The 17,634-nt window shown below is 41.8% G+C and overlaps 1 protein-coding gene across 5 annotated transcripts in view; it reads left to right on the top strand.

Annotated features, from left to right (window-relative positions):
- Positions 1-8,967: 8,967 nt before the first annotated feature.
- KIF3A (kinesin family member 3A) overlaps positions 8,968-17,634 on the top strand; it is a 61,741-nt gene continuing 53,074 nt past the window's right edge. For all 5 annotated transcript variants that reach the window (XM_077911626.1, XM_077911624.1, XM_077911627.1 and 2 more), the window contains exons 1-2: positions 8,968-9,093; positions 12,096-12,369. In XM_077911626.1, the coding sequence (XP_077767752.1) occupies positions 8,983-9,093; positions 12,096-12,369 (385 nt within the window). In that variant the 5' untranslated portion in view covers positions 8,968-8,982. The remainder of the gene's footprint in view (positions 9,094-12,095; positions 12,370-17,634) is intronic.

Here is a 17,634-nt window from a genome sequence, read left to right as displayed (position 1 = left end):
TCATGTCATCGTAACTTGTTTTCTTATCCATGGGAACTTGTTTTTCTTATCCATGACCCGAATAGAGTTGTCTTCTGGTGACCTGTCACAGAAAATGCTTCTGAAAGAAAAACCAAATCAGATCTTGGCAGTGTGGCAAGTCCCCAGGTGGGTGATGACAATGTGTAGTGGGTGTCACATGGTCATCCTCTGCAAACAGGCTTTTAATTCCAGTGGAGTTAACATTCGGTGCTATATTAATTTCAGGTGTACAGTACAGTGATTTAATGCCAAAGGGCCTTGATCCCTAAATGTACTCCAGCTCATACCCAAAGGTGCTTTCGAGGGCGGGGCTCTGCTGTCTCCCCTATTCAGCTGCACGAACTCACCCACGGTTTTCATTCCTATCATTCTTGTTCTTGACACCTACTGTAATTGCTTGTCCTCCAGAGAAAGAGTATGCCTTTGAGCTTCCTGGTCTACACCAGACAGGCTCACTCACAAAACCTCCCAAGGTTTTGGCAACACCGTTGCTGCAACCACACTTCCTTCAACCTTGATTTAAGGCGGTTCATCTCTGGAAAAATAATGGCTTTCCCCGCCAGAATGACTAGTAAGGCTTGTCTATGAGTACACATTCAAGTGCACGTGCTTGGAAGACCATTCTACTTTTTTAGGTAAACAAAGTATTCCTGTAGCTTCCATACATGCTTCTTTTAAGGGCCATTTACATGATTTTTAGTTGGACAGACAGAAGCAACTCTGGGGGAGCACCAATTATATTTTAATGAATAGGTTAAAAGCATTTTTATTGAAGGCTTGGAACTGGACAATCCATTTTTTTCTGACTCTTCAGACCATGAGCTCAGCCGAGGGGAACCCTGTGGAAATGGCAGAGGCTTCACTATTACCAAAGGGGGACAGGTTGTGGGGAGGGAAGGAGGGAGGTCTGGGAAGGGTATTGGGAGAGAATCTGCTGAACAGAAACCACAGTGAAACCGCTAAGTCCAAGCAAGCCCAAAGCACTTGTAGGGGCATCGCCTCTTAGAGAAGGGTCTCAGAGTCCCTGAGGACCAGCTTCGTTGACACAGACAAGTCCTTAAGTCTCAAACTTCTCAGATGTAGTTTCTAGGGGTGGCCATTAGGCCACATTATTTGGGAGGTCTTTTTCCTAGTTTAACAGCAGATGTTTCTGTTTAGTGGGAGGTGGCCTCAGACAGCAACCAATGAGGTAAGATACATTTGCCAGGAGGTCAAGCCTCTGGGTTTGCCTGACCAGGAGAATTCAGCTGTTCTAAGTGCCCATTTGTGGGTCCTGGGGTCCAGTGAGGCAGAAGAAGGGACAGCAGAGATCCTGGGAAGTCAATGAATTTTCCAACATACCCAACGTTCCTAAGGACACAGACCTTTCAGGAAGTCTGAGCACTGCAGCATTACCCTCCTGTACCCCAAAAGCAGCCCAGAGCAGACTCCCACAGATGCCTACCTCCTCTTCTTCATTAACTTTGGCAGCGAGTCTCAAGGAAGTAATCATGACACATTGGAGTATTCTCTCTCTCATCTGCAGTACAAAATGAACACATTTGAGCAGAATACGAATGCCAGAAACAAATAGTAAAGCATTGGTGGGCTTCCTTAGGAAATGAAGTTTTTAAATTTTTTTTCAAAAAGAGATTGATTGTATCCCTCCACAAGTTAGTGCCATTTTTAGCTTGACCAGTGAATATGCTCCTGATTTCCGAACAGCAAATGGCTAGTCAGGAGTCCTCTGTTAGGGGAATGAATAACAGTAGGAAATACAGCACCATCTCAAGGATGTACTGGTCTAGTCCAGACAAGCACGCTCTACCTCTTCGCCCAGCAAGTCCTTTCCCAACCAGGTCCACTCGGAAGGCCACACAACCCTGAGCCAGGCAGGCAGAGGAGTGGGATGTAAAGAGATTCCAGTTGCAGCTCTGGCAGCTCTGGTCCCTAGCTGATGAGCCTCTGAGCATCTGGGATGACGGAGGTCAGTTTCCTCTCCCACCCCCGTTAACATCCTCACAGGCACCTACCTTTAGCGAAACCAGGAGGCGGCTGAAGGTAGTGAGAGCCAGATTAAACGTGGTCTGGGAGAAGTGAAAAATGTTCTTAACCTCCAGGAGCCACAACACGAGTTCCCGGACCGTGTGGCGGATCTCGACCTGCCCGGGAAGAGCGGGGTGGGGTGGGGGAGTCGTCGGTGGCCAGTCCCGGTTGGCCTGCGGCACAGGTCGGCTGAAGGTGACCAGAGGGGCTGTGCGGAGTCCCTGCATCTTGCTTGGATCGCGGGGGGTGGGGGTGGGGGTGGGGTGGGGCCCTCGGTGCTTCTCTGATGCCCAGCGGCTCACGGATTGAGACGACGGTACTTACACCTCTTCTGCGAGAGGGGCCCACGATTCCCGCCTCGGGCCTCGTGCTCAGCCCGCACCTGGGGAAGGTCCCGGCACCCGGGGTGCGTCTCACCTGCGCGCGGACACAGGTGGAGCCCGGCCGCGTCGCGTGCGCGCGCGGGGAGGGGGGTGAACGTGCTCCCGGGAGGCCCCCGCCGCGGGGCCCGCTACCTGGGGGTGGCCGCCCCGCCACAGGCGCGCCTCGCGACCCAGGGCCAGCTGCAGGTGGGCGACCAGCCGGCGCTCGTCCAGGGGGCCTCCCCGGTCGCACTGCAGCGGCCGGGGTGCGGGCCCGAAGGGCTGCCGCGGGGACTGCGGCCCCGGGGCGGCGCCGAGGGCGGGGGCCGCAGCCCTGGGTCCTCTGGGGGACCGCGGGGAGAGCCGCCCTCCCGAGGCCATTGCGAGCACCGGGTCCCGGGTCTGAGACCCGCCATAGCCGGCCTTTTATAAGCCGGCACCCAGGGTCTCCGGCCCAGCCCCCGCCCCCCGCAGCTGCTCCCGGCGAGCCCGACCAGCGGGGTTACGCCCTGGCTCCCGGGACGCTGCACCTGGAGCGCGCGCAGGTGGGTGAGGCATCCCCGCCCACAACCCGCGCCCCGGACCAGGGTCCCGAACCCGGGCTGGGGCGGCTGGTGACCACGGCGGCCCTGAAGAAGGACACCCTGCCTCTCACCCACAGCACGTCTTTGGGGCACGCAAGACCGGCTGGAGAGGTGTCTGGAGCGCTCCTCCCTCAGACAAGCTTGAGATGCAGAATGCTGACTGTGTGATCGCCTATAGGTGACTGTCTCGGTTACTTGTCTCTTAAAAAGCGACAGTATCTTCCTTACAAAATAGCTCCTTCACGGGTACATTTTTTCCGATCAGCAGTTATTCCACGAAGGCCTACAAATGTGTTAGGACACGACAGTAAATAAAATAGACATGGAATTTACATTGTAGCCAGGAAAGACAGATAATGAGCATGAGTAGAGTCCCAGTGATTTCACTTCTAAGTGTATGCTCCGCAGAAATTCATATACGTACACCAAAAAGACACCTACATAATGTTCAGAACAGTGGTATTTGTAATAGTCCCAAATGTCCATCAACAATTGAATGGGATAAATTGTTCTTTGTTCACACATGGAATACTACACCACATTGAAAAAGAATGGACTATACCCAACAAGAAGGAATCTCACAAACATAATAATGAATGTACAAGGACAGATACAAAAGATGTCATACTGGATGATTCTATTAATATAAAGTATAAGAACAAGAAAAAAATAGTATAATGTTAAGAGTTAACGTAGTGGTTACCGTTAGGGGGCAGTGAATAGTAACTGGGGAGGAACGCAAGGAGTTTCTGGGGCCTGGTAATGCTCTGCTTCTTGATTTAGATGCTGATTACACAGATGTATTCACTTTGTGAAAATTGATCAAGCTGTGCACTTATTTGTGCGCTTTTCTTTGTATAAGATATATTTCATTAAAAATTTACATTACATTAAACCTACATAAAAGTTTACCCTTATATAAATATATGGGTATGTCAGAAGAAGAAGAAAGAGGAAAAGGAATTTGGAGTGGTAATGACAGAATTTCCCCGGGTAATATCAGACACCAAACCACGGAACCAGGAACCTCAGAGAACACCAAGCAGGATAAATGCCCAAATACCTCAGCATATCATATTCAAACTACAGAAAATCAAAGATAAAGAGAAGAGAAGGGGCACCTGGTTGGCTTAGTAGGTTGGGTGTCTGTCTTTGGCTCAGGCGTTGATCCCACAGTCCTGGGATCAAGCTCTACATCTGGCTCCCTGCTCAGTTCTTCCCACCCTCTGCCTGCTACTTCCCCTGCTTGTACTCTCTTTCTGTCAAATAAATAAATAAATGAATAAATAAACAAATAAATAAAATCTTAACAACAACAACAACAAAAAGCAAAGTTTAAGAATTACATTGTACTTCTCTTCAGAGATCTGCAAACAGGAAAAAAGTGGACTGAAATGTCTAAAGTGTTGAGAGAAAAAAGCTATCAACCTCGAATTCTGTATGTAATAAAATTATCTTTCAAAATTGATGAAGAAATAAGGATCTTATAAGTAGAAGATCCCGAGGAATCCAGTAAAAAACTACTAGAAGTAAAAAAGTTCATGAAAGTTCAGAGTACCAGGTTAATGTACTAGAAAACAATTTTATTTCTATACAATACCAATGAACAGTCTGACTATAAAATTAAGAAAATAATTCCATTTCGATAGCATAGAAAAGAACAAAATATTTAAGAACATAACCAAAAAAGTGCAGCATTTATGCATTGAAAACTACAAAACATTACTGAAGGAAATTAAAGAAGGGATGCCTAGGTGGTTCAGAGGTTGAGTGTCTGGGGATCAAGTCCCACACTGGAATCCCTACAGGGATCTTGCTTCTCCATCTGCCTGTGTCTCTGCCTCTCTCTCTCTGTTTCCAAGGAAAAAATAAATAAAATCTTTTCAAAAAAAGAAATTAAAGAAGACTTAAATAAATGGAGATTCTATGTTCATAGATTAAAAGGCTTACATTGTTAAAATGGCAATACTTCCCAAATTGATCTGTAGGTTCAACATAATCCCTATTATGTTTCCTGCTGCCTTTTTTGTGGAAATTCACAAGGTGTTTCTAAAATTTCTATAGAAATGCAAGGGAGTCAGAATAGCCAAAACAATCTTGAAAACAGAGACCGAAGATGGAGGCCTCAAACTATATGACTTCAAATCTTACTACAAACCTATAGCAATCAAGATAGTATAGTACTGGCATTTGGTTAGCTATTTAGATCAATGGAACTGAATTGAAAATCTAGAAATCAGCAGTCACATTCATGATCAATTGATCATTGACAAGGGTGCCACAGTAGTTCAGAGGAAGGAAGAATAGGATTTTCAGCAAATGGTGATGAGACAGTAGGATATTTATAAGCAGAAAAATGAAGCTGGATCCCTGTATCATACCATATACATAAATAATTCAAAATATATCATAGATGTAAATGTAAGAGTTAAAACTACAAAAATCTTACAAGCATAAATCTTCATGACCTTGAAGTAGGAAATGGTTTGTTAGTTATGTATCAGAAGTACAATGAAAGAAGTAAAAAAGAAAAAATACATAAGTTGTATTTGATATAAACTAAAAACTTAAAAAAAATAAATTAAAAACTTTTGAGCTTCAAAGAACACACTCCAGAGATTAAAAAGACGACCTACAGAATGGGAGAAAAATTTGTGCATTGTATATATGAAAAGAGATTTGTATTTAGGATATAGAAAGAAGTCTCACAACTTAATAATGAAAAGGCAAGTAAAATGGGCAAAGGATTTGAGTAGGCATTTCTCCAAAGAAGATGTTCAAATGTGTAATAAGCACATGGGAAGAGGTGCATCATTAGTTATCAAGGAAGTTTAAATCAAAACCATAAAGAAGACATGCTATTTACTACCAGGAGGATGGCTGTTATCAAAAGACCAGAAAACTGCAAGAGTCGGTGAGGATATGGAAGAACCATAGACCTCATACACTGTTGATGAAAATATCAAATTGCTGGTGGTATTGCTGCTATAGAAAACAGCTCAGCAGTTTCTCAAAATGTTAAGCATTAGAGTTACTGAATGACCTGGCAATTCCACTTGTAATCATATTAGACCCAAAAGAAATGAAACATGCTCACTGAAAAGCTTGTAGCAGCAATATTCATAATGGTCAAAAAGTAGAAACAAATCACATATCTGTCAACTGACAAGGGTATAAAAGTGTATATCCACACAATGGAATAAAAGTAAAGAATTACTGGTATATGCCACAATAGAGCTGAAGCTTAAAAACTTTACTCTAAGTGATAGAAGTCATTCACAAAAGGCCACATATTACATAATTCAATTTATATGAAATATTCCAAAGATGCGAGAGAGACAGTTGATTGGTGATTGCCTAGGGCTGGGATGCTGGCGAGGGGAGCGTAGAGGATGAGTGGAAGTGACTGCTATGAATTTAGAATTCCTTCTTGGGGTGATGAAAATGTTTAAAGTTGATTGTGGTTATGGTCTGTGTATATAATTAAAACCATTTTTTAAATGATTTCATTTATTCATTCACAAGAGACACACAGAGAGAGGCAGAGACATAGGCAGAGGGAGGAGAAGCAGACTCCATGCAGGGAGCCCGATGCAGGACTCAATCTCAGGACCCCAGGATCATGCTCTGAGCCAAAGGCAGATGCTCAACCATTGGGCCATCCAGGAGTCCCAATAATAAAAACCATTAAGGCTGTGTATATGTATATACATAATATGTATCATATATACAGTATATCAGATGGAGATGAATACTCTGGAGAAATATAGAAATATGGAGAAGAGATAAGACTGGGGCTAAAAGTTGAAATTTTAAGTAGAGAGATTATGATAGGGCTCACTGAGAAGATGATTTGTAAACAAAGCAGTGCGGGAGTCAGGTGGATATCTAGGGGGAGAGCTTTCCAAGGCCTTGGTTTGGATCATCTGGGTTTTGTCACTGCCCATATATCTGACCTTGGACAACTAATAGCTCTGTGCCAGAGTTTCTTTATCTGTAGAATAGCTGTTCCTATTTTCTAGCAAAATGACAGTACCTATTTCAAATGGTTATTATACAGATTAAATTAATAATAAAAAAAGAAAGTAAAGCACTTAGAATAGTACACTGGGCACTAAGTCAAATGCTTTATAGTTGTTTTTATTAGTGCCTACTGCAAGTGCAAAAGCCCTTGCATTCTAAGATGGAATCATGCCCAGAATGTCCTTGACTCAAGGAGGCCAAGTGTAGCTGGTGCAGAATAAAGAACAGAGGGAAGATGATAGAAAATGGGGAGAGGGCCTGTGAGTTTTAGTCTGTGACATAGGTAATCATTGGTAGGCTTTGAATAGAGAAAAGACACTATCTGACTCATGTTTTTTTTTTTTTTTTTTTTTTTTAAGATTTTATTTATATATGAGAGAGAGAGAGAGAGACAGGCAGAGGGAGAAGCAGGCTCCATGCAGCGAGCCGGATGTGGGACTCTATCCCGGGTCTCCAGGATCACACCTGGGGCTGGAGGCGGCGCTAAACCGCTGAGCCACCCGGGCTGCCCCTGACTCATGTTTTTACATCATCACTCTGGCTCCTGTGTTGAAAACATACTGAAAGACAAGGATGCACTCAAGGAAACCGGTTCTGAGCTATTGTGGTAACACAGATGAGAAGTGGTGGTGGTGGTGATAAGTGGTCAAATTTTGGTTCGGCTTTGAAGATAGAAACAAGCCCTGCTGAAAGATTAGGTATTGGGTATGAGAGAAAGACGGTTTTGATCTGAGCAATTGTCAGAATTCAGATTAGATTTATGCGGAGGGAAGTATGAGAGGGCGTTTTCTGTTGTTTGTTTTTATGTTTGGAGGGGGTTGGGATGGGGATGGGGCAGGTAAGAGTGTGTGTATGGGCGGGGGGGGGGGCGAGAATCAACCTTTCAGTTTTGGACATGATCATCTTGAAATGTCTATTGCACATCCAGGCGCAGTAGCTGATGTTCAGAGCAGAGGTTCAGACAGGAAAGAGGATAGATCATTCGTTCTTTCACAAATATTCATTGAAAACCCGTCCTGTGCTAGGTCCTATTCTAGGCTCTGGAGATATTTGTGAGAACACAGACAAAGCTCCTCCTGACTTCATCTGTAATAGAGTCAAGGATTTTATAAACAAATCAGCAATCAAGCGCATTCATGTGTGCGAAGTCTCTAGCTCTCCAGATGGACACAATGTACGACTGCTTTTTTTAATTTTTAATTTTTTGCTATGGTTGTTTTCAATATCTGGAGTGTTGCAAGAGACAGAAGATTGACCGTGCGATCCAGGTGCGCCTCCCTCGGTCAACCGGTGGTAGGTAGCCAGGTGCCCCCGCCCCACTGCGGGCCAGATTAATAAAGCGGCCGACCGGCAGCACTGCGCAGGCGCGGCCTCAGCCGGGCGTCCTAGGAGACGGACTCGGAAAGCCTCCGCGCAGGCGCAACTCCGGAGGCCGAGGAAGCGAGAGGCCCGGGGACGGGGCGGGGCGAGCGCGGAGTGCGCTTGCGCACTGCCTGCTCTCGCCCGAGGAGCCGCAGTCTCGAGAGCGCCCGGGCGGTGTTTCGGCGATCTCTGACAAACGTCTCCCGCGAACCCGGCGCCGTTGGACCACTCCCAGGGCGGAGACCTCCGCCGGGCACCGGAGGGAGCCACCATGCCGGTGAGGAGAGCGGCTCAACCGCTGGGGTTCCTCATCCCGGCGGCCTGGCTCGGGGGCGCGGCCGTTGCCATGGAGGCGCGGATCGGGCCGGCGGCCGGGCGGGGCGGGGAGGGTCGGGCTCGGCGGGCGGGAGCGGCTGGGGAACCTGGCGGGTGGGCTCGGGGTCCTGGGAGCGGCCCCGGGCGGGCCCCGGCGCCTTCACGGGTGCTGCATCCCGCAGGGCCTGCGCTGCCTGACATAAAGGCGCCGCGCCGGGGGATGCGCTCTCGCTCCCAGCCCTGCTAGCGGAGTCGGGCGACGGGGAGCGGCCGCGCGGAGTCGGCTCTGGATGCGCCGCGCCCGGTGGGCCCGCGGCACCTGCTGGGTCGGTGCGCCGCGGGGCCGGGGGCTGCTTGCTTCTACTCCAGCTGTCGTTCCGGTGGTGGTGCCTGAGCTTACGGTGCGGAATGTAACCCGTAGGTGTCTTTGTGTGTGAGGGGGGGTGGGTAGTATGTTTGTCTTGTAGGATTTCGCAGGGTGTTACCGTACCTTATAGGGGGCGTCCTAAGTCCACTGTCGGGCCACGGAGAACACCTGAGCTTGGGTCGGTTTCCTCCTGGTTGTGAGGCCTGGGACGCTTATTTCGTCTTTCTGGGTCTTTGGTTCCCACATAATTAAACTGTTCCTCATGGGATTGTACCAGGATGAGATAAAGTAACGCACCGCGGCTTTGAAGGACGGTGCTTGACATTTAGCGTGAAATGCCCAGTATTTGTTCCGTGTCGTTGCTTTCAAGTTATTTTTCAGTTCATTCAGCAGATGCTTGGCATCAGCCACATGTTGGGCCCTGGAGGTAAAATTTTGAGCAAAGCCAGCCAGATTCTTGAACTTGGGAAGACAGAAACTTGCCTTCAATGGGCAGAAGTGAAAGGCATGTTGATAGAGACAAACAAGATGCTTACCATTAAGGAAGGGAATGGGTGGTATAAAACAAAGTAGATTCTGGTGAAGGGTAAAGTGTTCCCATATAGGAATGCTGGCCTGCAGATGTCAGATCATCTCACCCTCCCCCCCCCCGAGGGAATCTGGAAACTGACATTTTGTGGAATTTCTCCATTTTTAAATTCTAGCAACTAATTCAAAAATGTTGTTAAATGCTATGAGCTAAACAGAAGATATATGTGAAGCTGAATTCAGCTTCTTGACTACCAGTTTGCAACCTCTGGTGAAGACAGAAAGGACAGACATTAATACAATAAGAAGCAAACAAAAGTTGATTTGAAACCAGTTGTAGGGGATCCCGGGTGGCTCAGCGGTTTAGCATCTGCTTTTGGCCCAGGGCATGATCCTGGAGACTGGGGATTGAGTCCCACATCGGGCTCCCAGCATGGAGCCTGCTTCTCCCTCTGCCTGTGTCCCTCTCTCTCTCTCTCTCTCTCTGTCTTTCATGAATGAATAAATAAATTTTTTTTAAAGATTTTATTTATTTATTCATGATAGTCACAGAGAGAGAGAGAGAGAGAGAGGCTCAGAGACATAGGCAGAGGGAGAAGCAGGCTCCGTGCACCGGGAGCCCGACGGGGGATTCGATCCCAGGTCTCCAGGATCGCGCCCTGGGCCAAAGGCAGGTGCCAAACCGCTGTGCCACCCAGGGATCCCTGAATAAATACATTTTTAAAAATCTTAAAAAAAAAAAAAAACAGTTGTAGAAGGCAGAGGGAGAAGGGTGCTCTCAGGGCCTATACCAGGATTTGACCTAGTTAGGGTCTTCCTGAGTGAAGTGGCTGTTTTGCTGAGATCTGAGAATAAGTGAAGATGAGAGTGAGGAATGTTCTAGGCAGAAGGAACAGCACATGAAAAGGCCTGTGGTAAGAAAGAGCATGTTTACAAGTAAAGGCTTTTAAAAAGCCAGTGTGGCTGTGGCTAAGAAAGCCAAGCAGGGTAACTTGTGAAATAAAACTGGACAAGTAGACACGGGCCAGAGCCAGGTCTTACAAACCAACCTAAGGACTGATTTTTATCCTGAGACCTGTGGAAAACCATGGAGAAGTTTTAAGTAAGGGACCAATATGATTAAATTTGTGTTGAAGCTAACTGCCCTGTAGAGAAGAGACTATAGGAGAACCTAACTAGATGCAGGTTTATAGTTTACGGTGGGATAACGGTGACCTAGACTTAGGTGGTGGAAGTAAAGATGGGGAGAAGTGTGTTGTATCGATACTGTTCAACGAAACTATTGAACTTCAGTAACAGGATTGTATTTTTTTAATTGAAGTGTGATTGACATAAACACAATAATTTCACCTGTGCAACATGATTTGATATTTGTGTATCTTGTGAAATAATCCCCATAGTCTAATAATCCCCATCCATCACCATATAGTCAAAAAAATTTTTTTCTTATGATGAGCGATTTCAATATACACTATTTTAGTGACTTTCAAATATGCAGTGGTGTACTGTTGACTTTAATCAAAGTGCTATATATTACTTATACATGATTTATTTTATTATTATATTTAGTTATTATATTAGTTATTATTAGTTATTATTATACTAATATTAGTTAATATTATACTAATATTATTATATTAGTTATTATTATTATATTAGTTATTATTATTATATTAGTTATTATATTTAGTTATTATTTTATAACTGGGAATTTGTATATTTTGATCCCTCTCACCCATTTTGTCCACCTCTGTACCCCACTGCCCTCAGGCAACCACCAGTCTGTTCTAGGCAGAATTTTGTTTTGTTTATCTCTTGTTTTTTAGATTCCACATGTAAGTGAAATCGTAGTGCATGTGTCCTTGTTTGGGGTTATATTTTAGCATAGATTCTTAATCACAAAATTCAGAATTCAGAAGTTGAAACTTTACGTATACAAATGTTCATAAGGTTAGAGAGATACTAAAACATTTCTCTGCGGTTGGACTTTGTTTTCTGTGTTTCATGTTATCTTCTATGGAGAAGATAGACTATATATAGTTACATGGTAAAAAAAAAATTTTACTGATGCCTTGTAGAAAAATAAAAAGTCTCAGGGGAACACAAGACCTACTACTTTAGTCTTGATTGAAGTTGTTAACCATGTTCAAATGTGTTTTCCGTCATGCAGGAAACTCAGTAGTAGTCAGGGATTTTTATTGCAGGAGGACAGTCCGTAATATACTGATTAATTTTCTGCTTGAACAGCATTTATTTACTATAAATGTAAATTAGGTTTTATTTCCCATCATTTGTGTTGTAAAAAAAAAACCTATTTACCTTTTCATATCTTTAACTTTTTTTATATATCCGTAAGATCTTTAATTGCATTTAACAGAAATTTGTGGAGTGCTTAAAATATGCAAGGCACTGGGATGGCACAGTAGCCTTTTTCAGATTTGAAATTTAATTTGCTGAAGGTAAAAGTAAATGTGCTTTTTTCTTATTTGTGAATATTTTCTCCACTAGATCAATAAATCTGAGAAGCCTGAGAGCTGTGATAATGTGAAGGTCGTTGTTAGGTGCCGGCCCCTCAACGAGAGAGAGAAATCAATGTGCTATAAACAGGCTGTCAGTGTCGATGAGATGAGGGGAACTATTACTGTACATAAGACTGATTCTTCCAATGAACCTCCAAAGACATTTACTTTTGATACTGTTTTTGGACCAGAGAGTAAACAACTTGATGTTTATAACTTAACTGCAAGACCTATTATTGATTCTGTTCTTGAAGGCTACAATGGTGAGTATATTGTTCACTCTTTAAAACAACTTTACCAAGGTATTAATACCCTATAAATTCATCTATTGTAGTTGCATAGTTTGGTGAGTTGTAGTAAATACATACACTTGTGAAACCACCACAACCCAGTTTGATGACCTTCCAGTTTTTTTTAATGTCCTTTTGCAGTCCCACCTCCAGGCATCCATTGACCTGCTTTTGTCTATAGTTCTATCTTTGCTTGAAATTTCATATAAATCAAGTTACACCCTATCTCATCTTTCTTACCTATTTTCTTTCGGTTGCATAATGTTGTTGAGGGTCATCCATGTTGTTGTATGTATCAGTACTTTGTTGCTTTTTAATGCTGAATTGTATTGCATTGTTTGAATATACTATACCACCTTTTATATCTTCGAAGGAAATCTGGATTGTCCCACTTTTTTGGTGATTGTATATAGTTCTGCTATGAACATTGTTTTATAGAATGTCCTTTGTGCAGATAAGTTTTAAAGTTTTTCTTGGCTAGATATCTAGAAGTAGAGTTGGTGAGTTATATGGTTAATGTATGTTTATCTTTTGAAGAAATTGTCAGACTGTTTTCCAAAGTGGTGACTATTAATTCCCCCTGCCCCCCTGCCAGTGTGCTATGAGGGTTCCTTTAGTTTCTTTACATTTTTCACCAACATTTAGATTGTCAGTCTTTTTAACTACAGCTGTTCTAGAGGATCTGTAGTGGTATCTCATTGTTTTAACTTGTATTTCTCTATTACAAACAATGTTGAACATCTAATCCCGTACTTTTATTTTTATTTTTTTAATCCCATTCTTATATATTTTTGTATTTTTAAAAAATATCTTACGTACTTTTCAGTTTCATTGGCTATGTTACTATTGAGTCATGCTCTTTATATGTTCTGTATTCAAATCTTTTGATCGGGTAAGTGATTTGGAAATATTTTCTTCCAGTATGTGGCTTGTATTTTCATTTTTTAATGGTCTTTTGAAGAGAAAAGATTTTGAGTTTTGATTAAGTCCAGTTTATCATTTTTTTCTTTTATCATGTTTTCATTGACACAGCCAATAAGTATTTGCTGAACCCAAAACCAAAAAAATTTTCCCTTATGTTTTTATCTGGAAGTTGTAAACATTGTAGGTCTTACATTTAGGTATATGATTCATTTTGAGTTAATTTTTACATGTGGTGTGAGGTAAGGGTGTAAGTTCTTTTCCTCCCCCGCCCCCCCTCTTACTTATGAATACCCAGTTGTTGCAGCACCATTATTTAAGACTATCCTTAGCCTATTGGTGCTTTTGCCAAAAAATCAACAGATTACAGTGTGTGGGTTTATTTCTGGATTGATTATTCTGTTCCAGGTCTGTCCTGTTTTTATTACTGGGTTTATGTTTTGAAATTAGGTAGTATATGTTCTCTAGCTTTACTTTTCTTTTTCAAAATTGTTTGGCTTTTCTGGATTCTTTGTATTTTCATATAAATTTTAGAATTACCTTGTAAATTTCCACAAAAAAGAAAACCTACTGGGATTTTGGTAGGGATTGTGTTGAATTGTATTCTGACCATATTGAGTCTTCTAATCCAGAACATGGTATTTCTCTCCATTTATTTATTTATTGTTTAATTTCTCTCATTAGTATTTTGTTGTAGTTTTTGATGTACAGATCTTGTGCTGCTTTTCATAAATTTATTCCTAAGTGGGTTTTTTTTACCTGTTTCCTTTTTTTTTCTTTTAAGATTTTTATTTATTTGACAGAGATAGAATGAGTGAGAGAGAGAGAGAGAGAGGATGTGTATGCATGCATAATGGGGGAGGCAGAAAGAGAGGAAGAAGCAGATGTCTCTGCTGAGCAGTGGAGACTGATGTGGGCTTGATGCCGGGCTTGATTCCAGGACCACAGGATCATGACCTGAGCCAAAGGCAGACACAGTTAACCGACTGAGCCCCTCAGTGCCCTACCTGTTTCTTTTTTAAATTTAAATTCTAGTTAACATACAGTGTATTACTATTTTTGATGCTTTTGTATATAGAATTGTTTTTATAATTTCATTCTTAGAATTGTACATTTTGATACTAGAAATGCAATTGATTATTTTAGGGTTTTTTTTTTTTTTTAATTGAGATAAAATTCAGGTAACATAGAGTTCACTTTTTAAACCATTTTACTATATACAAGTCAGGGGCTTTAGTACATTCATAGTACTTTTAAAAAAATTTTTATTAATTTATTCATGAGAGAGACACACACAGAGAGAGGCAGAGACATAGGCAGAGGGAGAAGCAGGGCCCATGCAGGGAGCCCGATGTGGGACTCGATCCCCGGTCTCCAGGATCACACCCTGGGCTGAAGGCGGCGCTAAACCGCTGAGCCACCGGGGCTGCCCAGTATATTCATAGTGTTGTGTAATATCACTGTTACCTGTTTCCAGAACATTTCCATCACCCCCAGAAGAAACTCTGTATCTATTAGCAGTTACTCCCAGTTTTGCTTCCTCTTATACTTGTACCTATGTATTTACTTTCTAATGTGTATGAGTTTTCCTGTTCTGGACATTTCATATAAATAGAATCATATAGTCTTTTGTGTATCTCTTCTTTTACTTGGTACATGTTTTCATTGTTCTTCTACCTTATAGTATGTATTAGGACTGCATTTTTTTAATGATCAGTTAATAGTCCATCTTATGGATATGCTCTCTTTTATTTATCCATTCATCTGTTGATAAACATTTGGGTTGTTGCCATTTTTTGACTATTAAGAAGTGTTGCTATGAATATTCTTGTACATGTTTTTGTATAAATGTGTGTATTCCCTTTGCTTAGGTAAATATCTACGAGTGCAATTGCTGGGTCAAAAGGGTAACTGCCAGATTGTTTTCCATAGTGGCTGGCTGCACCATTTTTACATTCCCACCAGCAATGTATGAGGTTTCCAATTTCTTCACATCTTTGCCAAAACTTGTTGTCTTTTTGGTTACAGCCACCATAGTGGATATGAAATGATAGCGCATTGTATTTTGCAATTGATTTTTATATATTGACCTTGTACCCTGCAACCTTGTTAAACTCGCTTATTATTTCTGGTAGGCTTTTACTCATTTATTGGTAAGCTCCCTAGGATTTTCTATATGCAAGAGTGTTTTCTATATGCAAGTATTTTATCTGCAAATAAAGATAGTACAGTTTCTTTGTTTCCCATCTTTTTGTTACCTGAATTGCCTTGGCTAGAATCTCAGGTACAGTGTTGAATACAAGTGATGAGAGTGGGATCCCTGGGTGGCGCAGCGGTTTGGCACCTGCCTTTGGCCCAGGGCGCGATCCTGGAGACCCGGGATCGAATCCCACGTCAGGCTCCCGGTGCATGGAGCCTGCTTCTCTCTCTGCCTGTGTCTCTGCCTCTCTCTCTCTCTCTCTGAGTGTGACTATCGTAAATAAATAAATTAAAAAAAAAACAAAAAAAAAACAAAAAAACAAGTGAGAGAGTGAACATTTTTGTTTTGTTCCTGATTTTAGCATTCACTGTTTTACCAGTAAGTATGATGTCATCTGTAGATTTTTACCTAAGTTCCCCTTAAAAAAAAAAGTTCCCTTCTTATTCTTTTTTTTTTTTTTTTTTTTTTAGGAATGGATTTTGGATCTTATCAAATGCATTTTTTTCCTGCACCTATTGAAATCATCTTTTTGTTTGTTATTATGTTCAGTTATGTTGATTTTTAAATTGAAACCAGCCATGCCACTTGGTCATGGCATATTATCATTTTGTATGTTGTTAGATTTGATACGCTAAAATTTTAATTTGTGTGTGTGTGTGTGTGTGTGCGTGTGTGTGTGTCTGTGTTCAGGAGGGATATAGGAGTTTTCTTGTAATGTCTTTATCTGGTTTTGGTATCAGGATAATAATGCCAATTTCAGAGAATGAGTTGGAAAGTATTCCCTCTTTTTAAGTCATGTGTAAAAATTTGTCTAGAATTAGTGTTACAGCTTCCCTAAATGTTTGGTAGAATTTACTAGTGAAGCCAGATAGGCCTGGAGCATTTTTTTGTGAGAAGGGTGGGTTTTTAACTTAAGATTCACTGTCTTCAATAACACAGAGCTTTTTGAGTTACTTATTTTTCTTTTAGTGAGCTCTGAAAGTTTATCTTTCATAGAATTTGTCTCTTTCATCCAAGTTGTTGAACTCATTGGCAGATAGTTGTTTATATCAATCCTCTATTATTCTTGTGTTAGAATGTGGTGATGTAATTGGATATTGATTTATGGTATATGATAGATGGAGTTTGTTTCATCTGTTTTTCTTGTGATTAGTCTGGTAGGAGGTTTATCAATTTTGTTGATCTTGTCAAAGAATTGACTTGGTTTTATTAATTTTCCTTTATTTTTTTTTACACTTTATATTCTTCTTTGATCTTTATTTTTTTCCTCCTACTTTATTCCTCTTTTTCTACTTATGGTGGAAGCTGAGGTCATTGTTTTGAGACATTTCTAACTTTCTTTCTTTTTTTTTTTTTAAGATTTTATTTATTTATTCATGAGAAACACAGAGAGAGAGAGGCAGAGACACAGGCAGAGGGAGAAGCAGGCTCCCTGCAGGGAGCCCAATGTGGGACTTGATTCTGGGTCTCCAGGATCACACCTTGAGCTGAAGGCGGCGCTAAACCGCTGAGCCACCCAGTCTGCCCTAACTTTCTAATATAGAGATTGAATGCTATGAATTACTCCCTAAGTACTGCTTCAGTGGCATTGTACAGATTTTGACATACTGTGTTTTCATTTTCATGCAGTGCAGGGTACTTTCTCCCTTCCCTCTTGATTTTTTCTTTGATCCTTGGGTTGTTTAGAAATGTGTTAGTTTTCAGATAATTTGAGATTTTCCAGGGATCTTTCTGTTGTTACTGATGTCTAGTTTAATCCCATTTTAGTCAGAGAACATAGTATGTAAAACTCGAATCTTTTGAATTTAGAGACTTGTTATATGACCCAGAATGAAGTTTTTTGTTAAATGTATGTATATTCATGAAAAGACTGTGTTGGATGGAGCATTCTATAAATATTCTTTACATCAATTTACTTGGTAGTGTCATTCAAATTTTCTGTCTACTTAATTATTTTCTGGTTGGTCTATTGGTTCCTGAGAGAGGGATATTCGGTTCTCTTACTATGTTTTTCTATTTGCCTTTTCCTTTCAGTTCTATCACTTTTTATTTGATGTATTTTGAAACCCTGTGAGTAGGTGCATAAATGCTTAGGAGTTTCAAGTCTTCTTCATGCA

The sequence above is a fragment of the Canis aureus genome, chromosome 10 (genome assembly GCF_053574225.1).
Source record: "Canis aureus isolate CA01 chromosome 10, VMU_Caureus_v.1.0, whole genome shotgun sequence".
Classification (NCBI taxonomy): Eukaryota; Metazoa; Chordata; class Mammalia; order Carnivora; family Canidae; genus Canis; species Canis aureus.
The sequence above is the reverse complement of the archived record's forward strand: the minus strand, read 5'-3'. Positions and strand labels throughout refer to the sequence as shown.